Source organism: Spermophilus citellus (assembly GCF_964194105.1).
Source record: "Spermophilus citellus genome assembly, chromosome: 12".
NCBI classification, from domain to species: domain Eukaryota; kingdom Metazoa; phylum Chordata; class Mammalia; order Rodentia; family Sciuridae; genus Spermophilus; species Spermophilus citellus.
This window is the reverse complement of record NC_138198.1, coordinates 105,748,449-105,775,230: the sequence shown is the minus strand read 5'-3', so window position 1 is coordinate 105,775,230 and position 26,782 is coordinate 105,748,449. Positions and strand designations below refer to the sequence as shown.

Genomic DNA, 26,782 nt, shown 5'->3' with positions numbered 1-26,782 from the left:
CTCTTTATAGATTTAATGCAATTCCTATTTAAATCCCAATGACATTCTTCATAGAAACAGAAAAAGCAATCATGAAACTCATTTGGAAAAACGAGAGACCCAGAATAGCCAAAGCAAGCCTTAGCAAGAAATGTGATGTAGGAGACATCACAATACCAGACCTTAAATTGTACTACAGAGCTATAGTAACAAAAACAGCATGGTATTGGCACCAAAACAGATATGTAAACCAATGGTACTGAATAGAAGACGCAGAGACAAACCCACATAAATACGGTTATCTCATACTAGACAAAGGCACCAAAAACATACATTGGAGAAAAGATAGCCTCTTCAACAAATGGTGCTGGGAAAACTGGAAATATGTAGCAGAATAAAATTTAACCCCTCTCACCCTGCACAAAATTCAACTTAAAATGGATCATGGACCTAAGTGTTAGACCAGAGACCCTGCGCCTACTAGAAGAAAATGTAGGCCCAACTTTCCATCATGTTGGCTTACTAACCAACTTCCTCAACAGGACTCCTAAAACACAAGTAGTAAAATCAACAATCAATAAATGGGGTGGAATCAAATTAAAAATCTTCTTCACAGCAAAGGAAACAATCAAGAATGCAAACAGGGAGCCTACAGAATGGGAGAAAACCAGGGCTGGGGCTAGAGCTCAGTGGGTACAGTGTTTGCTTCGTGTGCACGAGGTACTGGGTTCAATCCCCAGTACCTTCCCCCAACCAAGAAAAAAAAATCAATCAATCTCTCTCTATCTATATTTATGTTTATTTATTTATATATACTGGAATGGGAAAAAGTCTTTGCCACCTGCACCTCAGATAGAGCATTAAGCTCCAGGATATATAGAGAAGTCAAAAACATAACACCAAAAAAGCTGTCTTGTTCCAGATCTTCAATTAATTAGGAACATTCTGTGATATCATGAGAACGTCCAGAAACCCAATCAGTAAATAGGCAAAGGAACTGAAGAGACACTTCACAGGAGAAGAGATAAGAATGGTCAACAAATATATGAAAAATATGTTCAACATCTTTGGCAATTAGAGAAATACAAATTAAAACTACACTGAGATTTTATCCTACTCCAGTCAGAATGGCAATTATCAAGAATACAAGTAACAATAAATGCTGGTGAGGATGTGGGGACAAGGTACCCTCATACATTGCTGGTGGGACCACAAATGGTGCAATCACTCTGGAAAACAGTATGGAGATTCCTCAGAAAACTTGGAATGGAACCACCAGTTCACCCAGTTACCCGACTCCATGGTCTATAACCAAAGGGCTTAAAATCAGCATGCTAAGCTATGGAACCAATCTGGGTGTCCTTCAGCAGATGAATGGATAAAGAAAATGTGTTATATATACACAATGGAATATTACTCAGCCTTATGGAAGAGTGAAATTATGGCATTTACTGGTAAATGGATGGAATTGGAGATTACTGTGCTAAGTGAAATAAGCCAATTCCAAAATGAACTCCCAAATGCTTAAAAGACCAAATGTTCTCTCTGATATGTGGATGCTAAGGGGGTGGGGGAAGAATAAAAGTTCATTGGATTAGATAAAGGGGAATAAGGGAAGGGAATAGGGATGGGAATAGGAAACCCAGTGGAATGAATCGGACTTAACTCTCCTATGTTCATCTATGAATACACGACCAGTGAGACTCCACATCATGTGTGACCACAGAATGGGACCCTAATTAGAATAAGTTATACTCCATGCATGTATAACATGTCAAAACACACTCTACTGTCATGTGTATCTAAACAGAACAAATAAAATATAAAGAAAGAGCTCACAGGATGTCTTTGCATGATTGTGTCTTTTGTAATTTCTTCCATCAATGTTCTATGGTTTTTTGGTGTCTTTTACTTCCTTTGTCAAGTTCATTCCTAAATAGTTTATTCTTTTTGAAGCTATTGTAAATGGATTGTGTTCTTAATTTCCCTGTGGGATAGTTCGTTGGTAGTACATAGAAATGTAACTGATTTTGGTATTTAATTTTGTATCCTGTGACTTTATTGAATTTATTCATTGCAATAGTTTTTTGAAGGGAGTCTTTAACATTTTTTTTTTTTTTTTAGATATAAGATCATTGTTGCCTACAGTCGGAGACAATTTTGGTTCTTCCTTAGTGATCTGGGTACCTTTCACTTCTTCTTGTTCCCTAATCCCTATGGCTAGGACTTCCAGACTATGTTGAATACCCTTGTCTTGTTCCAGATCTTCAATTAATCAGGAACATTCTGAGATATCATGAGAACGTCCACAAACCCAAAGTGATCTACAGATTCAATGGGATCCTTATAAGAATTCCAATAACATATTTTTATGGAAATGCTAAAATATTCTAAAATTCTAAACCACAAAAGACCCCAAAGAGCCAAAGCAGTCTTGGGAGAAGGACAAAGATGGAAGCATCACCTTTTCTAACTTCAAAATACATTACAAACTATAGTAGTCTAACCAGTATGGCATTGGCATGGAAACAGACATAAATTTTATGGTATAGCAAAGAGGGCCCAGAAATACATCCACACGTTTGTAGTCAACTGGTTTCGAACAAGGGTGTCAAGAACACACCATGGGGAAAAGACAGTCTCTTCAATAAGTGGTGCTGGGAAAACTGGATGTCACACACAGATGAACTGGACCCTTATCTCACACCACAGGCAAAAATCAACTTGACCTTTATTATAAAGACTTAAATGTAAGACTTCACGCTATACAGTTACTTCAAAACATAGAGACCAAGCTTCTTGACATTGGTCTGGCAATGATTTTGGGATAGGATCTCAAAAGTACAGTTAACAAAAGGAAAACAGACAAATAGGCTTATGTCAAACTAAAAAACCTCTGCACAGCAAAAGAGACTCATCACCAGATCGAGACACAGTCTCTAGAGAAGATATTCACAAACCATAGGTCACATAAGAGGCTCAAACACAATCTTAGATATTATTTACTCTGCCACTCGATGGCTGTGTGGCCCTCAGCAAGTTGCCTGATCTCTCTGTTTTCCTTTGGAAAATGGGGGTGATAATCTGCAGGTTGGTGCACAAGTTGAAAGGGAACTCCCAGAGTGCTCTGGACAGTGCTTTCCACAGGGCGAGAGGCGCTGTTATCACAACTAGATGGAACCATCAGCCGATGTTCCAAGGACGCAGCAAGGATGGGGTGGCAAGTGTGGAGCGTTGGGTTCCCCACGAGGGAGCTGCCTGGGAGCTGTCCTGTGGGCTGGGCCAGGGGAGCACCACAGAAGAGGTGACTTTGGCTGGGCCCAGCAGGAAGTGTCGGGGTCAGGAAGACAGAGGCAGAGATGACTCCAAGGTTTCCGGCTTGAGCAGATAATTGACCAAGTTAAGGTGGGGAAGAAGTGCCCAGGGGACCTTTCTTGGGCCAGGGACTCTGAGGGCTGGTGTCCTCCAAGCCGGCAGGCCTGGGGGCTGATCACATGGCCTGGCTCCAGGCCCAGGGACAAAGGTGACTGGGGCAGGTCACAAGGACATTTTCTCTCCCCTAGGCTTGCTCTAGGAGACCCTTCACATGGAGACGGCGCCCTGGGTGTGACTCGGGGACAGTGGGCGCCCTGGGTGTGACTCGGGGACAGTGGGTGCCCTGGGTGTGACTCGGGGACAGTGGGAAAGAACAGAGGCCATGGGGGTGGGGAGAAGCAGGGACTGGAGCTGTGGCTCATGTCCATGACAAAGGGCAATTAGAGGAGTTCAGGGACGCTGTGTGCTGCATGGAGTGGGTCTGGGCCCACGGGAGGGCCTGGACTGGGCAAGGGGGCTTTGGGTTGCAGTTCTCCCACCTTGTTGGAGGAGCCCAAAGTTAGGCAAGACCCGGGGTGGTCCAGTGGGCAGCTAGGAATATGGGTGGGGGTGGTTCTGGGAGTTAGGTAGGCAGAGTGGGTGCTGCAGATTTGGGGTCAGACCTCTCCATAGCGCCAGGGGAAAGTCCCAGCTTCCCCAGCACAAGGGGGGCCTGCAGCAGGGCCTTTGGCTACGGAAATTCCGTGAGCAGCCTCAACCTGCTTGGGAGCCTGTGGTCAGGCATGGACATAAACTTGGTAAAACTGACTCTAAGCAAGGTTCTCCAAGGAGCTGAGAAAGGTCTCAGGTTCTCCAAAGGGACTGTCAAGATCCCTAGTTCACCTCCTAATATTCTCATTTTTTTTTAAGTACTGGGATTGAACCCAGGGTTTTGCATATGGTAGGCAAGAGCTCTACCACTGAGCCTCACACCCAGCCCTTTTTACTTTGAGAAAGGGTCTTGCTAAGTTGCTGAGGCTGGCCTCGAACTTGCAATCCTCCTGCTTTAGCTTTCCGCATCGCTGGAATTATAGGTGTGTGCCCATGCGCCCAGCCCTATCCTCATCTTTTCTTAAGGCCCCATTCTGGGGAAGCTGAGTTGTGGAGTGGGAGTTCAAGAACTCCAGGCAGCCCTAGCATGGTTTGGCCGTGTCCATGGTCAAGGCCTTCAGCCCACGTTCTCTTTAAGCTTAGGCATTTGCTCAGTCCCTGAGCCCCATCAGCCGGGAGGAGCCCTGCTCTCTGAGAGCTGAAGGCCCCAGAATAAGGCCTCTGGGCTCTTCCTTCTGTGCTCAGCGACTTGGCCTAGTGCACTTGGCTCCCTCTCCATGCTAACCCATCTTCCCCAAACCCTTGCAGAAAAAGCAGAATGAGCCTCTATGCAGATGAGGAAAGCTCAGAGCAGGTAAACTCTCCTGCAAGATGGCACAGTTAAAAAACCGCAGAGCGAGGATTTAAACCTCAGGGTAGCCTGAATCAGGGAGCCTGCTCTACCTTGGGGCTCTTTTTTCTTCTTTTACAAAATGGTGAATGGCATGAATGATTTATTTACTCTTCAAGTTTGCCATGAGCATGATCTGGGTCTGTGTTTTTCAAACTCTGCCCGCAAAGTTTAATCCATCAAACAAATGTGCATTTGGAAGGGCTCTCTGTTCTTGTCTGTGTAGGTCTCCTGATACCTTTGGCACCTCATGCCAGAAAGTTTGCACTAACTCAGATGGTGTGAAAAGTGTCCCAGTAGCCAGGCCAGTGCTCGGCTACAGCCCTGCCTTGCTTCCTGCTGAGGGAGCAGGTGACAACAACACGGGATGGGGGTGGGGTGTGTTAAGATCACACAGAAGGAACCTGCTGGGGCAATTCAGGTCACTGCCCTAGAACAGCACTGTCCCTGTCTTGAGGTGGCTTGCCAGAGGCACAGGGCAATGCAGGCAAGGATGGGAGGACCCCAGAGGCCATCCAGGAAGTTCCCTGCCTCAACTCAACCCAAAGGGACCCGGAAGGCAAAGCTGCCAGCCCTGTGGGTGCTGCGTGCTGGGCCAAGGCCCTTGACCGTGAACTAGCCCGGAGAGGTCAACGGCGGGACTTGGGAAACAAGTCTGAATTCAAGAACATTTGTGAAGAAACAGGGTTCTTCCTGTACAGTGGCAGAGGCCTGCTGGCTTATCAAGTGTCCCAACCTGCACACTCTGTTTTAGGCTGGAATGAGCACGCTATGGTCCTATAAACAGATGCTCTGAAAACACCATAAACACAACTCTGCCTCTGCTCAATTTGCTCTGTTGTCTTCTTCCATTCAAAAAACACAAACATGTCCCTGGACTCCACCCCTCCCCTTCAGCCAACCAGAGCCCTTTCCCTGCCGCCCCCCCCCCCCCCTGCAGACTTCCAGAAGGGCTCACCCACACATCCATCCTCTCCTCCACTGACACCCAGGTCCCCATGACCTCCTTGTGGCCAAAGCAGGACACTTCTCTGTGTTGGTCCTTTGGCTCTCTAGAACCTGTCCCTCCCAGTGTCCTGGTAGTAGCAGAGGGCTGCTAGGGTGGGAGGGGACAGCACTCCAGAAGTAAGGGACTTGCAGAACCTTCTGTCAGAGGGCCGCTGTGATGGTTCTCATGGACTCTTCTGGACTCTTCTTGACACCTCACCCTCTTGGTTTGCCTCCTACCGCCCAGGCCATTCCTCTTTCACCCCCTCTATGACCCCGCCTCTCTCCCCATCTAGACCCTCTTTCTGAGTGACTCCATCCATCTCCAGGCTCCAGCACCAGGTGCACATGGACACTTAACCCGAGTGAACCCCCTATCTCCCTGTAACCCCTTCCAGAGCTTCAAACCCTTCTGTCCATCAACCTTGGACCTAAGGGTGCTCAACAGGAGACCCAAATGTAAGGTCCCGAAACTGATTCCTGGTTCTCATTCCCATACTGTTTCTCTTCCAGCATTTGCTCTTCCTGAAAATGTGGCCACAGGTTGGTAAACAGAGAACTTGTTAGTTTCTTCCTCCATCTCCAACAGCATGTCCTGTTGGCTCTACCTCAAAAATACAACTAGGACTCAACAACCCTCTCCCTCCTCTTTCTCAGGGCTGTATTCATAGCCCCCAACCTCACCCTGCTGATACAGGGGTCCCAAGAAATCCCAATTGGGCTCCAAGCTTCCATTTTTGTCCCCTTTCAAATTTATCCTGAGAACGGCCAGAATTACCTTATAAAATGTGTTATAATACTCTGTAGGCAAGTGCCCCATGAAGTTCTTGCTTCTTTAAAATTTATATATTTACTTTTTTTTTCCTTTCCTAGGGACCCAACCCAGGGCCTTGCATATGCTAGGCAAGCACTCTACTGCTCAGTCACACTCCCAGCCCTGGTTATTCTTATTTATTCCTTTTTCAGATGAAATGTAGAAGCAAATATGTTCTTTATAGAAAATTCATTGAAATAATACCCTAGGCCTCCTCTCTGTGGCCAGCGTGTTGGATTAGGAGTTACTGAAGTCTGAGTTAAAGTAGTTCTTTAGGCAAACCTAATAAATGAAAACCTGGCTTTCGATGTAGAGGCATGGGGAATGACGTCTCTCTTTACCAAAGCATTTATAAGCTATGCAACCTTGCAGCTTTCTAGCGCTTCTCGCCGGAGCTGCCATTTCTGCGAGCCCGGGGCGTGGCCAGGATGCGCCCGGCTGGGGGCGTGGTCAGGGGTGTGGCCTGTCGGGGCGGGGCCCGGCGGAGGCGGGGCCTACGGCTCTTACCTCCCTGAGGCACGTGTAGATGGGGCACACCAGCACGCGGAAGGGCTCGCCTGTGCTGCTGCGCATGGTGCCGAACACCTCGCACAGGAAGGTGATGAAGCCGAGCCAGCGCTCCACGTCCTGTTGCTGCAGCTCCTCGCGCACTGTGAAGTCCTTCTGTGGGGACACAAAAGACTGTGTCAGCGAGGGGCCCGGGCACGACCCGCTGTGCCACAGAATCTGCTGTCCAAGGGCCGGTCCTGGGCAGCAGGCAAACCCCATGTCTTAAATGAAGATGGGGTGGGTGACCTGTGGACTCTCTGGGGGCAGCGGGACCGCCTTGACTGGAGGCCTCTACACCTCTTCTCCAGGTGTCGCTGTGTTGGGGCACAGATTCATCTTTTCCCAATATTGCCCAGGCATGCTGCAGGTCACCACCCTCCTTCCCAGAGGCCCTTAAATCTTGCCTTCGTGACCCCAAGACTGAGGAGGGGGGATGGGATCGGGATGACACCCTTCTTAGACTGCTCCCCTCCCTCTTTCAACTCCCTGTGGCTACACTGTCTCCTTTGGCTAAGCTCCGTATCACAACCTCTCCATCAGGGAGGGTAACCAGAACACACCCTTGCCAACAGGGCCAGCAACTGGTCACCCAGGCCCATTTTTTAGCCCTGGCCGTTGGCTAGAAACACAAGTACAGCCCCTGCCTGCAAAGGGTCTAGAAGACAGTAGGAAAACTGAAGCATGCGTTCATTCACTCACTCATTCTCCCTCCTTAGAGTATTACTGTGCTACCTGCCAGGGGCTGGCCTAGGGGCTAGGCTAGGCAGGTTCCCTGTTAACTATGATACAAGAGAGATGGGATTAAAAGCCATCAAGGGTTCCAGTAAAGGGACTTTGGAGTTCAGAGGCAGGAGTTACTACTCTCAACTGGAAAGCAGAGCTTTCAAAGAGGCTAGGATTCTGACAGGAACAAGTATCTAGAGTAGTCAAACTCATAGAACAGAAAGAATGCCTAGGGTTGGAGGCAGGGGGGAGTCATTTAATGGGTACAGAGTTTCAGTTTTGCAAGATGAAAAAATCTTGGAGTGTGAGTGTAAGTTAACCCTACCCAGCTACAAAACGATAAGGTTGCTTGAAACTTTTATCTTACTTGAATGCATGTTCCAGCCAACAAAATTTATGACTCAAGTCTGAGGAAATCATAGTACAGAGGAATGGGAAGGGAAAATCAGGTAAATGCATGAAATCCAGTCAAAATAATTAATTATAGCTGGCTGCAGAGGTATATGCCTGTAATCCCAGTAGACAGGGAGGCTGAGGCAGGAGGATTGCAAGACAGAATCAGACTCAGAAAATGAAAGAGAGAAAAGAGAAAAGAAAAATAAATAAAAGGAAAAAATTATACTGGGAAATGAAACAACTTAGTGAGGCCATAAGCAACTCAGTGAGATGCTCATATAAAATACAAAAAAAGAGCTGGGGATGTGGCTCAGCGGTTAAGTTCCCCTGGGTTCATTCCCTGGTACTTAAAGTAACAATTTTGGTTATAGAGTGAATCAAAAACTAGACATAATCTTTGTAAGAGAAGATTTTTTTTATTTTAACAACTTTTTTTTAAACTTCATTATTAGTTTTGGACCCTGAAAGATTGTTTGGAGGTTTTAGCAGGGAAGCACAGGTACTGGGATACCCTTGGTCAAAGAAAGCTCCTCCTCTATTGCAAAGGTCATCCTCCTCTACCGAGCACACAGCTTCAGGAGGGACACACATGGAATGTTGAGGGCGCAAGGGGACATCTACCTAGCGATGGGGTACCTACCCTGGAGATCAATGGGGTGACAGGTATAAAAGCCAGATCATCCTCACATCCTCATTATTAATTTTGGAAACAGGGCCTTACTATGCTCAAGCTCCTGAGCTCAAGTGATTATGCCTGGCTGATATTTAGTTTTAAAAATAAATAATAGTTTCATAGTAGTAGTGACTTAATAATCCAAGATTACTGACAACTGGTAAATACTTGTGGGAAGGGGATGAAAAATAAATAAAGCCTAAGTGTGATAATCATAGAAATATAAGTTAAAGTACATTTTAAAAAAATGTTCAAACACTAGTAGATTGTTAGAAGAACTGAAAACAGAAAATGAAAGAGAGAAGAGAGAAAAGAAAAGTAAATAAAGGAAAAAATTGTACTAGGAAATGAAACCACTAACATTCTATTATTGGTGAAATGGGCAAGATGATTTAAATAATAGAATTATTTAAATAGTAGTATTAATAAGTCTAAATTAAAGCAACCTTATAGTGAACTGTGATTCCACTATAATTTTCAAAACATAGAAATTGTATGGGTTAGACACTGGGACCAAGAATTAGCAACAACTTAAAAAAAAACAACAATTACTTATGTATTTAAAAGGTATCCTCTTAAAGAAAGATGGGATAAGAAATAATCAAATATTCAATAGATTATTTAGGAAACAAAGAGCCATAAAAACTGGTAGGATGTGGCCCAAGTTATGATAAGAGGTCAATTTATAGTTTTAACTATTTTGGCTATTAAATAAAGGAAGAAAATGTATCACTTAAACCTCTGTTTTCCAATATGATAAACACTAGATATGTATGATTATTGGGTGCTTATAATGTGGCTAACCAAACTGACATGTTCTGTGAATGTACAGTAGACAGGGTTTTTCAGAGATTTATATAAAAACAAGAACACAAAATGTTTCATATTTTAAAAAGGCTTAGAACCCATTGAAATGTGGGGTGTACTGAGTTAAATAAAATATATTATTAAATTTCAAATCACACATTTGTCTGTCTGACAGTGTTACTCCAAACATGCAGCTCAAAAAGTTAAAAAACTGCTGAGCCAGTGGCATACACTTAGAATTGACATTGGGAGGCTGAGGAGGGAGGACCTAAGTTGGAGGCCAGCCTGGGCAACTTGGTGAGACCCTGTCTCAAAAAAAAAAAAAAAAAAAAAAAATCAAAAGGGCTGGAGGCAAAGTTCCGAGGTAGAGTATCCCTGGGCTTAACCCCAAGTGCCAGGAAAAAAAAAATTCAACAAACAAAACAAGACAAAAACCCAACCGAGCTAATAAAACCACAGCTAAGGAAATACAGAAAAGGACATAACCCAGATAAAGCTGGAAATTAATTAATTAGAGAAAGGAAGCTATATATAAAATTAAGAAGCAATAGAAGTGAAATAAGACGTGAAAATGAATATGACTTTGATTTTGAAAAAAAAAAAGAATGGAATGGGTGATTTTTCAGAAAATAAACATCATCAAACTTTACTTTAAAAAGGAAAAATCCAGAATAGATGAAAAAAACATAAAATGAAAAGTTATGAAAGATTTACCTTTATAAAGTCTCTAAATTTATGACTTTTGTAGGTAAATTCATTCAAACTTTCAAAGAATTAGATAACTGCTCTCCTTTGGAAACTGACTCAGAATCAGGAAAAGATACACTTTCCAACCAGGTCCCTCTGACCCAAACTCCTGACAGTAAATTGTGAACGAGGATCCCTGTAATGTGAATAGACGTCAAGGTCTCAAGTAAAATACTAGGAAATGAATCCAATATAACCAAGTAGATTTTTATCCTAGGAAGACAAGAATGATTTAGTATCAGGAAATCTATAAAGTAATACATCACATCAATAGGTCTGATTAAGAAACAGCAACAATGACCAATGACCCTTGGAACAGAGGAAATAAAATTATTAGATTAGCCAGGCCCAGTGGCTCAGGAGGCTGAGGCAGGAGGATGGAGAGTTCAAAGCCAGCCTCAGCAATTTAGTAAGGCCCTAAGAAACTCCGTGAGACCCTGACTCTAAATAAAATGTAAAAAGGGCTGAGGATGTGGCTTAGTGGTTAAGTGTCCCTGGGTTCAGTCCCTGGTACCAAAAAAAAGAAAGAAAAAAAAAATAGATTATATGTATGAAAAATCCAGGAAAACACTCTAATAAAGATGAGAATTAATCAGAAGTTAGTAATTAAAAGAATATTTACATAAAAATTAATATACAAAATCAACAGCTTTCTTCATAGCCACATTGAGCAGTGCCACATTGAGCAGTGCACAAAAGCTTATCTGTAAAAGCAACAAGATAGTGAAATTCCTCCATGAAGAAAATTGCAAAGACTAAGCTGAAGCTTTTGAGCGATGGTCTTGAACAAGTGAAGAAACACATAATATTTCCAATGATAAGCTTTGTAAAGATGGTGGTTCTCCAAGCACTTCACAGAAGAAGAAATACGAATGGTCAACAAATATATAAAATACGAATGGTCAACAAATATATGAAAAAGTGTTCAACGTCTCTAGCAATTAGAGAAATACGAATCAAAACTATACTGAGATTCCATCTCACTCCAGTCAGAATGGCAATTATCAAGAATACAAATAACATTAAATGTTGGCAAGGATGTGGGGAAAGAGGTTCATTTATACATTGCTGGCAGGACTGCAAACTGGTGCAATCACCCTGGAAAGCAGTATGGAGATTCCTTAGAAAACTTGGAATGGAACCAACATTTAACTCAGTTATCCCACTCCTCAGTCTATACCCAAAGGACTTAAAATCAGCATACTACAGAGACACAGCCACTTCAATGTTTATAGCAGCTCAATTCCCAAGAGCCAAGCTATCGAACAAACCCAGGTGCTCTACAACAAATGAATGGATAAACAAAATGTGGTAATATATACACAATGGAATATTACTCAGCCATAAAGAAGAATGAAATTATGGCATTTGTTGGTAAATGGATGGAAATGGAGAATGTCATGCTAAGTGAAACAAGCCAATTCCAAAGAACCAAAGGCCAAATGTTTTCTCTGATATTCGGATGCTAACCCACAACAAGAGAGGAGAAGATCAGAAGTTAATTAGAGAAAACAAAGACTTTATTATGGTTTGACCTGGTAGTTGCACCTTTGGGTGATTAACATAAAGAAACAATTAAAAGTCACAGAAAAAAATAAGCTTAATGCACACTAAAAATTCAATAACAAAAGCTTCAAGACCAGGGGGATGGCTAAGTAAATGAGGATCCATGGATACACTGAAAATTATGCTTATGACAAGCTTATAAAAGGATGAGAAAATGTTTACATAATGCTCAACGAAAAGAGAAACCCCAAAACTGCATGTACTCTACCATCTCATTCATGATTAAGATTTTTTTAAAAATGAGAAATATTCAAAGTGTTTTTAATAGTAGCTGTTTCTTAATAGTGGAATTATGAATGATCTTTATTTTTTATTTATTCATCAGAGTATGATCTTTATTTTTTACTTAAAATTTCTGTTTTAGCTGTGCAGGGGCACAATACCTTTATTTATTTTTATGTGGTGCTGAGGATTGAACTCAGTGCCTCACACATGCAAGGCAAGCGCTCTACCACGGAGCCACAACCCCAGGTCCTATTTTTTACTTTTTATTATTTTCTGCATTTCTCTTTCTGTAACCATTTCTTTTTATAATCATAAAAAAAAGACAGTTACTGACTTTGGTGACCTCTTTCTCCCCTTTCTCTGAGGAGGACCGTGGACCTTTTGGGGCCATCTGGCAGCTAGCAGTGATTTGCACCAGAAAGGTGGGGAGCTGGGGTGTGAATGGGCCTGCCTGGAGATCACCAACCCCGCCTGCGTGCCTCCTCTGGATGCAGGGGCTAGAGATTGCCAGCTTTCCCTCTGAACGAGGACTCCCTTTCTGCCAACTGAAACTCGCCTTTCCTGAGGTCCTGCTCTGCCCCGACCTCAGCCTTTTGCATCCAAAAGCAGCAGGGCCTCAGATCAGTGGCAGCCATTTCAAAGTCTGCTATTTGGCTCTAGGTTCTCATCTGACTGGCAGGCTCCCTCCCAGTATCCCTTACTGCCTTTCCCCAAACTTTAAGGCTACCATTTAAGCCCTGTTTCCTGCCTAAAACTATTTATTGACGTCCTGCTATTTCCTGCACCGGCCACATCAATAAGCCCTGAAAGCCATTCAGTGTCTCAGGTTTCTCAAGGCATTCTGGGAAATTCTTCCCGTTCTGGATAACCACATGGACTCTGGCGTAGTGGAGTCCTGTGGCCGAGCCAAAAACAGCTGTGTACAGGCAGAGGGGGAAAACATCCCCTGCCCAGCCCCCGTGGGCAGCCAGCAGCCACCGCAGGGAGATGGATGCTGCTGCAGAGGAGGGAGGGGCCAAGGCACAAGGACCACAGTGTATTTTTGCACTCCCTGAAGTGGACCGGCAGACCCCATCCCTGCGGGCACACCATTGCTCTCCTCTCCCTCTTTTAAAACAAATGACAGAGGGAGACCTGCCCGTCCAAACTTGACTTTGGCGTGCTCCTGTCCGGAGAGGCGGCTGCTGCTGCCCTCTGAGGAGGGGGTGGTGGGGGGCAGGAAGCTTCCTTGGCCTTGAAAAGTTGGGATGCAGCGTGGGAGAGGTGGGCAGTGGGGGAGCCGGGGGCAGCTCCCCAGCAGTGGATCCCGGCCATTCTCCCAGGTAACGGGTTGGGGGTCTTAAAAAAAGGATGTGATAGAATTATTTATATTAAGAAGAGGAAAGCAATTTCCAAATCAAGGATGCTTCCCCCCACCCCTTACGTGGCCCAAACCCTTCCCTCCTTCAGAGTTCTGATCCCGTGTGGCTCCTCAGGAGGTCCCCGGACCACCTCATTATAAGAGCCACTCCTGCTCTCTTCTTTCCCTCCTAACCCTTATCACCTGCTATTGGTGGGGGGGTCAGTGTTTGTGGATGACCTGTCTCTTCACCATAAGGGACATCCCAGGGGCGTGGACCTTGTATCCATTGCTGTGTCCCTAGAATGGGACCTGGCTCATGACAGGTTCTCAGGGAACGTGTCGGGCCTGGATGGAGAGAGGGACCAGACTTCTCTAGAAGCTCAGGCAGCTGCCCTTCTTTATAAATCTAAAACTTGAGCACAGACAGTGAGTAAGCTTGCCCAATTCTTCTTTCCTCTTATTTGCGACTTCTCATTTCATTTCCCAGGGTTGTTTTTTTTTTTTTTAACCCTTCTCAGGATTGCTTCAAGTAAGGCCATGAAATCACCTGTGACTTGGATCTTGTTTCTCTCCAGCCCCGATCTCTCCGTCAGTCAGACTGTCCTGCTCTGAGATGCTTGGAGACCCAAATGCAGGCTCCCCTGCGCCTCCTCCATAAGGCCTCCTCACTCGGTCCCCATCACCCAGCACAGGGGCTGCTACTTGCCCCGCCCAAGTCATCATCATTTGGGGGGTCCCAGGGAAGAGCGTCCTTCTCAAAGCAGCCACTGTGGTCCTTTCTTGGCACAGGTTGGCACCAGCGGTGATTCAGGGAGGGGAATTCCCAAGCCTAGAGCTGCTCAGGAGTGTGGGACCTGGGGACATTTTACACAGCAGGTCACTCCTGGCCCAGAGAGGATCCTGAATGTACCCTTTCCTGGATTTTCTTGGGACTCTGGGGCCCCATGAAACACCCTGAATCCTTAAGAGAAAGGATTCAGGGATGTTAAGCCACCTCAAGTTGGTGTCTGTGACTGGGACCAAAAGAAAACTTAGGGGTTCAGCAATAGGCTCCTCTTCCGTGATGGGTTCCAGGGTGCTGCACCAGGTGACGAGGACTCCTGAGCCTGGAGTGGGCAGAGCTGGGGAGAAGCAGCGCTTCCGTTGTGAGGGGATCAGGGGTGGAGGAGGGGGAGGGGCACTCCGGCCAGCACCCTGTCTCTGGCAGGGCTCTTCAGGCCCGCCTCTCACACACCCACTCAGAGCAGCACTAAGGAAGGACTGCCCACGTCGTGGCCTCTGACTGACCAGGTCAGGGAGACCTCCTTGGCTTCAGTGAGTCACACGTGCAATGTACTGGCACACAGTAGGTGTTTAACAAGTGGCAGGGAGACCTTCTGAGTTGTCTCCTGAGTCACTCTGCCCACCAAAGCCTGCCCAAGACCTGGCTGCAACCTCCTGGCAGACATGTCCCTGGGCTGCACTCACAGCTGGCCATCACAGCCACCTTCTGGTCCTAGCTGACAGTCTTGCTTCAGCCTGCTGGGCTAAGGCCTGGCCCTGGGACCCACCATGCCTCAGCTCTGGATCTGACCTGCAAGTCACCGTGTGTGCCTTGGATTCGGCAGTCATCTTCTATGCCTGCCCATCCTGTCTGGGAGAGATGTCCCATAGGACCCGGTGAGCACGGCCCTCTGCCCCAGGACTGGTTGCCTGCCTCAAGTTCTGAGGTCTGCTGGACCCTGGGCCACTGCCTGGGTTTGGGTACGTCTTTTCTCACTGTAGGTTTGGATCTTTCCCTGAGTACTTGATGCCAATTCCTGGTCAGTCCAGTGCTTCTCTCTGCTCTGCCTCTGGACACAGGATTCTCTGCTGCTGCTGACGGAACCTTCTCAATTTAGCTCAGGCACCCAGGGACTGAAGTGGCTTAGGGGAAGGCCACAGAGCCAGCCCCAGGGGCCACAGGATGCCTCTACCTCTGCCTCTCTGGGCTTGGACTTATCCAGAAGTTCACCACTTTCTCTCCCGCCACAGGCAGGGTCTCCCTTTGACAGGAAAAGAGGGCTGTCAGTGGTCCAGGCTCTCAAAATGGTCACAGGCCAAAAGGAAGACAGAGGTTCTCTCCTCCAATCTCAGGGAAGGGTTGTGATTGGCCCTGCTCCTCGTGTGACCATCCCTCAGACCAATCACTGTGGAGATGGGGCTCTCTGATTGGCCAGGCCTGGGTCATGTGACCATTGTGAACTGAGGCAGTGAGTTCTGTAGATCCCTAGAAGGAAGACAGAGACACCTCCGCCCAAGGGTGAACACAGACCCTCCCTGCCCGGGACCGAGGTGGCTGTCATGCCCCAAACTCTCCTGAGCATCCTGCCAAGTTCCCTATGTGCTGGTGTAACTGCTGTCCTTTCTGTCCCACCCAAAAGAATGAAGTCACAGTAGAACAATACTCTTGAATCCAATCAATAGGCATGAAAATCGTGCCCTCAAGCCTATCTTTTAACAATTAATGATAATAAAAACTACTACTAAGGACTGTCTTTGTAACTGGTGGTTCAGGACACTGGGCTTGGGGATGCTTTCATCCTGGCACCTAGCTTTAGGCCAAGGGCACACACTGGCCGGGAACAGCCGTCAGCCTCTTCCAGTTGAGTCTAGATCATTCCAGAGACATTTCCCCAAGCTTTTTAGGCTGTGAGAACCCAGAATATTTCTGTTGGCAAAATCAGGTCAGGTAGGCTCAGCCTGCTGCTCTGCGGGAGGGGGCGGGGAGCAGTGCTGGGGTTCAGTGGGAGAAGCTGAGAAATCAGGCTGATTCAGTGGGAACTCTGTCTCACACTTCCGCAGGCGTGAAGCCTCATTCTCAGGCAAGGGGAGCCGGCACCTGCTGCAGCTGTGGCCTTGAGAAACCTTCAGAAGGGGCTGGAAGTTTTCCTTCAGCTGAGCAGGAAGGGAGGGGCTGGATGGTCTGACAGATGGGGAAGACCAGGGGATGAACAGGAAGTACCCACAGCAAAGTGTCCCTGGACTTGGGCTCAGGGAAGACTCAGGTGCAGCTCACCAGTTCATGCACCTGAGCAGGCCTCAGGAATCAGGCGCTTCACAGCCTAGTCTCACCTGCGGCCCACCTGGCATCAGTGTGACTGACCCACCATGCACCCACGTGACACCTTCCTGTACTTTTACCGGCTCTACCCCATGGCATCTCCCTGAAGGATGAGCTACCTTGGTCTCACCACTTCCCAAGGTGGATGGACTTGAACCCAGGTTTCTGATTCTGCCTCTGGTGTTCTCTGTACCCCTCAGAGGTGTCCTGTTTGAAAAGACCCCCACATAGACAGGATAGCATTCACCTCCATCCTGAAGAGAGAGCTGGGCTGCTGTTTCTCTGTAGAATGAGAATTCCTCCCTGCCTGACTGCCATATTGCCAGGAGAGTGGCTGAGGGCATGGAAGTAGGTCACCAGGGCTTGACCCAATACAGGCGGGTGTTGGCCATGATGCACGGCTCTCTACGGAGACAGGGCGGGGTGGGGGTGCCCACTTTGTCCTCAGTCTGAGGAAACCAATTGCAAAATAAAGGCAGGGAGTCTAGCGGATGGCATTCGGTGCCTGTGCCCCATCTATAAGATGGAAAGAGACCATCCAACTGGTACCCAGGGCCAATGAGGCAATGGGATGATGATACAGATTGTGAAACCCTCCCTAAATAGAAAAGAGTTACTAGGGCCTGCTCTGCAGAGTGAGAAACGGAAGTACACCGCACGCAAACGTCCTGTCCTGTGTGAAGAATTGGGAGCTGGGGCCAGAATCTACTGACGCAGCTTTTTGGAGCTTCCTGGAGTCCACCTGCAGAGATCTACCTGGACCAGGTTCAACTAAGAGAACACGATGTGGACATGCTGTGTGGGATGGGCCCACAGGCCATGCTCCGGAAGCCACTGGAAACTGATGGGTTTTGGAAATCCTAACCTTTAATGAGCAGCCCCATCACTGCTGAGATCATTCGGAGGGCTGGTGTTAAAATAGGCGATTGTGCAGGTGTTATTAAACTATTTATAGAATTTGAGAAAACCCCTTGAAATGCTCACGAGGAGAATCGGCCTATGGTGGAGATTCCAGAATGAGTCAGCCTGAAGCCCCAGTCCACCCATGACTTTGACTTTTGCCACAGATGAAGTGTTCAAAAGTCACATTAAGCTGCCGCAGATACTGCTGCTGTGCCTGGAGGTCTCTTCTCTGGGCACAGACTCCATTACCTCAGATGTGAATTCCGAGGCTACCTCTGTGGTCGCGGCTGCTGAACCAGAAGTCTCCTGTCAATCAACTGCCGCCTGCACCTCCACGTTATTGCTGCTGCCAGCCTGAGGTCGCCTGGAGGTCTTCTTTCTGGGTGCTGCTGCCACAGAAGAAACCACTACACTGGGTGTACCTGAGGCCGACACTGCTGCTCACCCCTGGAGATCCCTGGGGATGCCGCCCCGCAGCTGCCATTACAGCCGCTGCTCCTGCAGCTGCTGCCCCTGCTGACCCGCTGCCTGATGCCAATCACCACCACCACTACTGCAGCTACCACGGCCTAGAGCACTGCTTCAGGGGAGACTCCAGGTTTGGCTGCATGTGGCTGCACCCATTTTGGGACACCAGCCAGGGCCTGGATGCCAGCGGGTTTACCACCACAAGAGCCTCTATAGTTTGTACTCTAGGTCGCTATTGAACTCATCCTTTTGATTTAATGCGAGAAAGCAGTAGACACCTTAGTGGGAGATATTAGGTGGTCTCACCAGTAAAGACAGAGAAGTGGAAGCCTTCAGGAACACTAGGCATCTACAGGGTAGAATTTATCCTGCCTTAGATCCCTACTTCTGGATGGGAAAACACACTAACAACATGAAAAAACAAGGGACTAAAGCACCCCAAACAAACCAGGATGCTTCAACAACAGAAGCCACTGATAACACAGTCGAAGAAATGTCCAAGGAGGAGTTCAGATTGTACCTAGTTAAGCTGATAGCGAAGAAAAGGATAGTATAAGGAGTAAAAATCAAAGAAAAAATATAGGAAGTGAAAGACCACTTCAATAAAGAGTGAGAGATCGTCAAACAAACAAATAAAAAACCAAGCAGAAATCCTTGAAGTGAAAGAATCAGTAAACCAAATTATAAATTCAATAGAAAACAGCATCAACAGACTAGACCACTTGGAAGACAGAACCTCAGCCAGTGAAGACAAAATATATGATCTTGAAAGTAGAGTTGACCATGCAGAGAAGATGGTAAGAAATCATGAACAGAACATCCAAGAATTATGGGATAACATGAAAAGCCCAAATTTAAGAGTTATCCCAATAGATGAAGGAGCAGAGATACAAACCAAAGGAATGCACAATCTTTTCGATGATATAATAGCAGAAACCTGAAGAATGGAGTGGAAAACCAAATACAAGAGGCTTACAGGAACCCAAATGTACAAAATTACAGCAGACCCACACCAAGACACATTATAATGGGAATGACTAACACAGAGAATAAAGATAAAATCTTAAAGGCTATGAGAGAAAAAAAATCAAATTACGTATGGGGGAAAACCAATTTGGATCTCAACAGATTTCTCAGCCCAGACCCCCAAAGCTAGGAGGTCCTGGAATAATATATTTCAAGCTCTGAAAGAAAATAGATGTCAACCAAGAATTTTATATCCAGCAAAATTAAGTTTCAGATTTGAAGATGAAATTAAAACCTTCCATGGTAAACAAAAATTTAAAGAATTCACAACTAGAAAGCCTATACTACAGAGCATTCTCAACAAATACTCCATGAGGATGAAGTGGGGAAAAAAAGTGAAAACCAGCAAAGGGAGGATCTACACTAAAGGGACAGTCAACCAAATGAGAAACCAAGACAAATCAAAAACCAGAAATAAATCAAAATGACAAGGAATACAAATCATATCTCAATCATAACCTTGAATGTTAACGGCCTAAACTCATCAATCAAAAGGCATAGACTGGGGCTGGGGCTTTAACTCGGTGGTACAGCGCTTGCCTCCCATGTGTGAGGCACTGGGTTCAATCCTTAACACCACATGAAACTAAATAGATCCTGTGTGTTCATCGACAACTAAATAAATATTCTTTTTTTAAAATAATTAGTTTTTTTTAGTTTTAGGTGGACATGATGTCTTTATTTAATTTCTATGTGGTGCTGAGGATCCGAACCCAGTGCCTCCTGCATGCTAGGCAAGCACTCTGCCACTGAGCCACATACACAGCCCCTAAATATTATTTTAAAAGACATAAGCTGGCAGATTGGATTAAAAACAAGACCCAACAATATGCTGTCTTCAAGAAACTCTCCTCATGGGCAAAGACATCCACAGGCTGAAGGTGAAAAGATGGGAAAAAACTCATCACTCATCTGGATTGTGTAAACGAGCAGGGGTTTCCATTCTCATCTCAGATAAAGTAGACTTCAAACCAAAGTTAATAAGAAGAGACAAAGAAGGACATTTCATACTTCTTAGGGGAAGTATATATAAGCAGGACATAACAATTATAAATATTTATGCCCCAAACAATGGAGCATCTATGTTCATCAGACAAACCCTTCTGAATTTGAAGAGCCAAACAGACCACAGTACAATAATACTGGGTGACTTTAACACACCTCTGTCATTACTGCATAGATCTTCCAAACAAAAACTAAATAAGGCAACTATAGAACTAAATAATACAATCAATAATTTAGACAACAGACATATATATAATATTTCATCCATCAATGAGCAAATACACTTTCTTCCCAGCAGCACATGGCTCCTTCTTTAAAACAGACCATATCTTATGCCACAAAGCAACTCTTAGTAAATACAAAAACAAAAACAAAAACAAAAAAAAAACCCAAAAACAAAAAACAAACAAACAAACAAAAAACAGAGATAATACCTTGCATTCTATCAGATCACAATGGAATGAAATTAGAAATCAATGATAAAATAAAATACAGAAGCTACTGTAACAATGGAGACTAAATAATACACAATTGAATGATGAATGGAGAGTAGAAGAAATCAAGGATGGAATAAAAAAATTCTTAGAGGTAAATGAGAACACTGATACAACATATCAAAATCTTTGGGATACTATGAAGGCAGTATTAAGAGGAAAGTTTATTGAATTGAGTGCATTTATTAAGAGAATGAAATGTCAACAAATAGATGACCTACACTACATCTCAAAGCCCTAGAAAAATAAGAATGAATCAACACCAAAAGCAGTAAGATGCAGGGAAAAGGTACACTCATACACTGCTGGTGGGACTGAAAATTGGTGCAATCACTATGGAAAGCAGTATGGAAATTCCTCAGAAAACTGGGAATGGTACCACCAGTTGACCCAGCTATCCCACTCCTTGGTTTATACCCAAAGGACTTAAAATCAGCATACTGCAGTGATGCAGCCACATCAATGTTTATAGCAAAACAATTACAATAGCTAGACAATGGAACCAATCTAGGTGTTCCTCAATAGATGAATGGATAAAGAACATGTGGTATATAAAATCAACGGAATATTACTCAGCTTTAAAGAAGAGTGAAATTAGGGCATTTGCCAGTAAATGGTTGGAGTTGGAGAATATCATGCTAAGCAAAATAAGCCAATCCCACAAAACCAAAGGCCGAATGTTTTCTCTAATATGCAGATGCTACTTCACAATAAGGCAGAGGGCACTAGGGAAGAATAGCATTACCTTAGATTAGGTAGAGGGAAGTGATGGGAGGGGAGGGGAGGGGACGTGGGGATAGGAGAGAGAGTAAAATGAAACAGACATTATTACTGTATGTACATATGTGACTGCATGACCAATATGATTCTGCAACATGCCCTCCCAGAAAAATGAGAAATTATATCCCATCTAAGTATGATATATTAAAGTGCATAAATGCATTCTACTTCATGTATAACTAATTAAAACAAAAAAAATTTTTAAAAGTCACTTTAACATTTTACAGGGTGTTATCCCTTGAGAAAGCTGCAGTGGGGTGTGTGTATCTTTTTCCAAGCCCTGTCCCCAAATGTTTCCTGGGTGGCCGTTAAGGAACAGGCATGGGTGAGGGACACGGAGGAACAGTGGGGGGAAGCCAGGACAGAGGAGGAGGACACAAAGTCCAGTGGGCTTGGGGAGGGTGAGCAAGTGCGTCTGGGCACTGGGGACGCCCATTGTGTCCCGTCTCTGGACACCGTGTGGAGACACAGGTGCAGAAGCAAGGGCTGTCATTTTCTGCAAAGACATGGAGGGTGCTGTTGGCACAGCTTCACCTGAGCAGGCACCTCTGTTGCGACAGGCCCTTCTGTTTGGTCCTGACCAGCCAGACTTGGTGACGTCTGCTCCGTGCAGCCTGGCAGGCGTGGGGCCCTGAAGAAGGCGCTCAGGCCATCTCTGTGAGCTGTGTGCTCGACTGTGAAGAGCACATGGGCTCCTGGCGTGGTTCCCAAGGACCCCCCTGTGGGGACGGGTGAGGTGGGCAGATTGGAGCTCGCAGATCCCAGGCAGAGGCCGTGGCTGGGGACAGACCCGAGACTGAGTTTGGAGAAAACAAGTTGCTACTAAAAATGCATGAAGACCCCTGGTGTGTCCAACTGGGCATGATGGGCTTGGAAGCCGGACAAGCCTGGAAGGGACCCTCTGTCCACTCCCGTGTAGCCCCTGGCCCTAGGCAAGCCCCAAGACCTCTTAGTCTCCCAGGCCCCATCTAAGAAAGGGTAATGGCACCAGCACAATAAGAATCCCAATCGCCTGTCCAGGAAGGCACTCTGGAACCTTTGTTCCTCCTGCCTCCCCGGCCTTGTGCCCAAGGACACAGAGGCCATCCTGCCAGGTAGGATGTGACAGCTGGTTAACGTCCCCTTCCCTGCTGATTGTTTGGTGGGACCTCAGTTCAGGCCAGAGGAAGGTGTCTCTGCAGAGCAGAGGGAAAAGAGTGGGTGGCGACTGACACAGGTGACTCAGGGGGCAGGACAAGGGCAGGCTGGCCAGAGGTGGTGTGGGGGGCAGACCTCCAGGGCAGCTGACACCCAGCCCCGTTGTGCATGCATATTTTATTTCCTGGGCTAGACGACAGGCCTCTCGGGTGTCTCATCCTCTCTGCCTTTCCCATGGACCTGGCAGAGAACACAGCTGGGTGTACAGGGGCCACTTGGGCCTCCTGTTCAATTGATTTGAGTGGACGCCTAGGGATGGCTGCACTAACTGTGAAACACTGGAAGAGCCGGGCAAGAAAACTCCACGTGTGACCCTGAAGCTTCTGTAACAGGGTGGGGACACTCCTCCTCTGGCCTTGGGAGCTGGCTCCCTGGCTCGCCTTGGCCTGGTGGCTTCTCCTCCACAGCCCGGCCTTCTCGAGGCTGTCCTCGGCTCTGGTCACTGGCCGTCACTGCATCTCATTTGCTGTCCCACACGACACACAGCACAGTCCGACTAAAATCACACACTGGTGGCTCTGTGTGCTGGGGGACTGCGGCTCCCGCGCGGGCTGCCAGCTCAGGAGGGTAGAGGCCTGCGCCTGTTCACTCGCCCACCAAGACCTCGCTGGCCCTCGCCGTGCCTCTGCTCAGTGAATAAGTGAAAGGGAGGCTCCAGGGTAGTGGCTGTGCCAGGGTACAGGGGAGGTGGCCTTTGGGTCCCTGTACTGGTGGGTACCTGCCCTGCTAGATCTGAGCTTGGTCTCAGTAAAACATCAGGGAGGACACAAGATGACCCTGGCTCCTTGGGGAAGTGGGGGGCTGACCATTCAGGTGTCCACCTGTGTCGAGGTAGACGGGAGAAAGGACAGATTCCTCACCAACGTGGGGTCCAGCACAACCCGAGAGAAGTGGGCGCTCTGAGGTGGGGAGCCCAGGAGAGCCCTTGGTGCGAGCCTCAAGGCCAGGGCCAAGGGGCCTCACTGGGCCTGAGTCTGCTCATCTGCAAAATGGGGCTGATGACACTTGTCCCATCAGGCCCATGATTTGTTGTGGAGACCGAGTGAAGCAATAAGATACCAAATCACCTGGGGAACCAAGCGTGCTCTACAAAACTGGGTGGTTCTTCTATGTGGCCTGAGACCACACCTTGCTTATCAGCCCTTTAAAATCCGGCTCGTCCCAGCCTCATAGAAGGTAAACGGCAAGATAAATACTTTGTGAGCTGATCCACGTGACTCATGGTGGCTGGCGGGCACTGGCCCCCTCCTTCACCCAGTCTTTCTGACCCGGGCACCTTGGTCAGATCACAGGTTGGGTGGTGAGAAAGGCTGCATCTGCCCCAGGATCTTGGCAGGCTGGTCGTCTCTTGGCACTACTGATCTTTGGGGCCAGATTATTCTTATTTTTTTTTGAGGGGGGGTGTTACCTAGTGCACTGGAGGTCTCTACCAACTGGAGGCCAGTAGAAGCCCCTATCTACTCTCACCTGTTTTCTAGATATTTTTTAAGGCAAAAATGTCTCCAGAATTGCCAAGTGTCCCCTGGGGGCACCATCACCCCGGAGCCCTGCATGCTGTATGGGCTGAATGCAGCCTGTCCTTTCTGAAACTCAGGCTGAAATTGACTGCCAAATCTCATTTCAGTGTTGGGATGAGGGTCTTCAAGAGGTGATGAGGTCCCTAGGAGGCATTAATGCGTTTCTCATAAGAATATAGTTAACTGGGAGAGCAGGATGTTAAAAAGCCAGTCCATCCCTCAGGTTCTTGCTCTTCCATACACACTCATTAAGAAAACCGTCTCGCTTTCCGTCACGTTGTGATGCAGCATGAGGTCCTTGCCAGATGCTGCTGCCTGCTCTTGGACTTCTAACCTCCAGAACTGTGAGGGCAATAAACTTTTTTTTTTCTACATAAATTACTCAGTCTGTGGCATTTTGTTATAGTAACAGAAAATGGAATCAGAAGCCCTTAAGAAAGGTTGGGCAGCACATCTGGTAAGGAACTATTACGCGAAGCCCTTGAGGGGATACTAAAACTGTCTTCAGAACCTTCTAGGGGTTGCACAGGAGCTGCTTTGTTGGACTCAACATACACCCAGTATTGAGGGTAGATAACCTGACCCCTGAGTCTAATCCATAGATTGTGACCACATGGGTAACAGACACAGAATTATGGTTTTCAAAAAGACACAAGTTCTTATGTGTGACGAAGCCAAAATCTAAGAGGGTAAAAACCCAGCTCAGGCCCTGGAACTGACAGTTTGGTGCTTGGTTGTGACACAGCACCATGAACAAGGGACCTGTCATCAGTTTCACTATATTTGTATTTTTTTTTTATTTCTTGGTACCAGGCATTGAACCCAGGGGTGCCTAACTACTGAGCCACGTCCCCTGCCCTTTTAAATTTTTTATTTTGAGACAGGGTCTAAGTTGCTTGGGGCCTTGCTAAGTTGCTGAGACCAGCTCTAAGCTCATGATCCTCCTGCGTCAGCCTCCCGAGCCGCTGGGATGATGGGCGTGCGCCACTGTGCCTGGCTCCTCGCCGTATTTTTAAATGTGAGCAGCTCTGCATGCTTAACTCACTTATTTGGGGTTGCCTTAGACAACAGATAATTCAACTGCGTTTACCAGATGATGCTGACAAATACCGCCCACGCCAGTGTCCCCGGATAAAAATAACGCCAGCTCCTTCACAGGTTTGCAGGAGGAAGGGACAGGCAGCAGGAGGGAACAGTTGTGTCTGCCACCTCCGGTCCGCCTGCCTGTCCCTGATGGTGCTGTCTCTGCTGCAGACGCAGGAAGTGCTACCTAAGTGACAAGGGATGCTCTGTGGACAGAGGAGTGGAGAGGCCTGGACCGGGCTCCGCCCACAGCAGAGGGCTCTGCTCCCTACACGCCATCCTGGGGTAGGTGGAGCCCAACAGCATCCAAGACAGTGCAGAGTCCAGGTGAGCGTGGGCAGGCGGCTTGGCCTTGGTGAGCCCCGGCAGGAACCGTGAGCTCTAAATGCTGGCTCCTGCTCCACCGGAGAGAGGCCACTAAGTGCACAAATGCAGGCCTCCGTGGACCTGAAAGGGACCTCCTCCCGTCCTCGGGGAAGCATCTCCCACCCTGGAATGGTGGGAGCCTGATGTCACCCTCTAAGTAGGACACTGGTAGGATATGGCTCTTTCTCCCAGGTCCCCAATTAAATCATGAGATTAACAAATCCATTAAAGGGGCTGTGCCTGTGGCTCAGTGGTAGAGCACTTGCTTCGCAGGTGTGAGGCCCTGGGTTTGACCCTCAGCACCACACATAATAAATAAACAAACAAACAAACAAACAAACAAACGGTGTCCATCTACAACTAAAAAAAATTTAAAAATTCCATTACAAATCATGCTGGTGTGGATCAGAGGATCAGAAACCTGCTCTTGTATGAGAGAAACAGGGCTTGCGATGGGTGGGGTCTGCAGGCAGGAAAACTAGGGCTAGGGTAGGCCTTACTGGGGTTCACTATGGGAAATTTTCAATGGAGGGGGCGGCGATTTCAGGAGGCCTTGAGGTCCCAGGGGACTCTGACAAGGACATGAAGGTCATTTGGCTCGGACTGGGCACATCTGGTTTCAGCCACTCTGAAAGTGGCTGGAGGAAACTGTGGGTCTCCCACCCAGACTCCTTGGGCAACAAGGCTCGCCAAGGACGCTCACTGCACAAGTGTGTTCACAACAGTAACCCGGGGACTGCAGGAGGAGTGCCCTGAGGAACATTCCAGAACCAAGTGTGAGAGGCGGGCCTCATCTCAGCTTCTCCCCAGGGAGCTTGGGTGGCTGAGGGGGACACGTGCTGGTGCACGCAGGGCAGGGTTGTGTCGGGGCAGCACCAGAAGTCAGATGGCCACTTCCTTACCACAGACAGCATCCATGTTGGTGGCTCTGCTTTCTGTCCTAGCTCACAGCTTGGTCCTGCACACAGACCCGCACTGATCCCAAATCATGCAGAATGGTGATATGCTCGCCATTTTCAAACCCGGTTTCCAGGGGTTGCTGCCCCTGCTCTGCCCTAACCCTGCAGTCCCCCTCCCTTCTAGTGCGTGAAGGCGGCACCTGGCTGAGGGTGTGGGCCCCAGGCTTGCCCTGCCCCAGGCGCGGAGGGATGATGCTCATGTAGGGGAAAACCACATGTTCTGCAAACAGCAAACTGTTTCTCTTAATGGTCTGAAATTCTTCCCCACTCAGTACTCTTCGTGATCAGGCTGGCGACAA

The 26,782-nt window shown here is 47.0% G+C and overlaps 1 protein-coding gene across 5 annotated transcripts in view; it reads right to left on the bottom strand.

The window, feature by feature from the left end:
• Positions 1–26,782, bottom strand: part of CTIF (cap binding complex dependent translation initiation factor) — a 266,106-nt gene that overhangs the window by 30,594 nt on the left and 208,730 nt on the right. For all 5 annotated transcript variants that reach the window (XM_081262627.1, XM_081262628.1, XM_081262626.1 and 2 more), the window contains one exon: positions 7,083–7,238. In XM_081262627.1, coding sequence (XP_081118753.1) covers positions 7,083–7,238 — 156 coding nt within the window. The remainder of the gene's footprint in view (positions 1–7,082; positions 7,239–26,782) is intronic.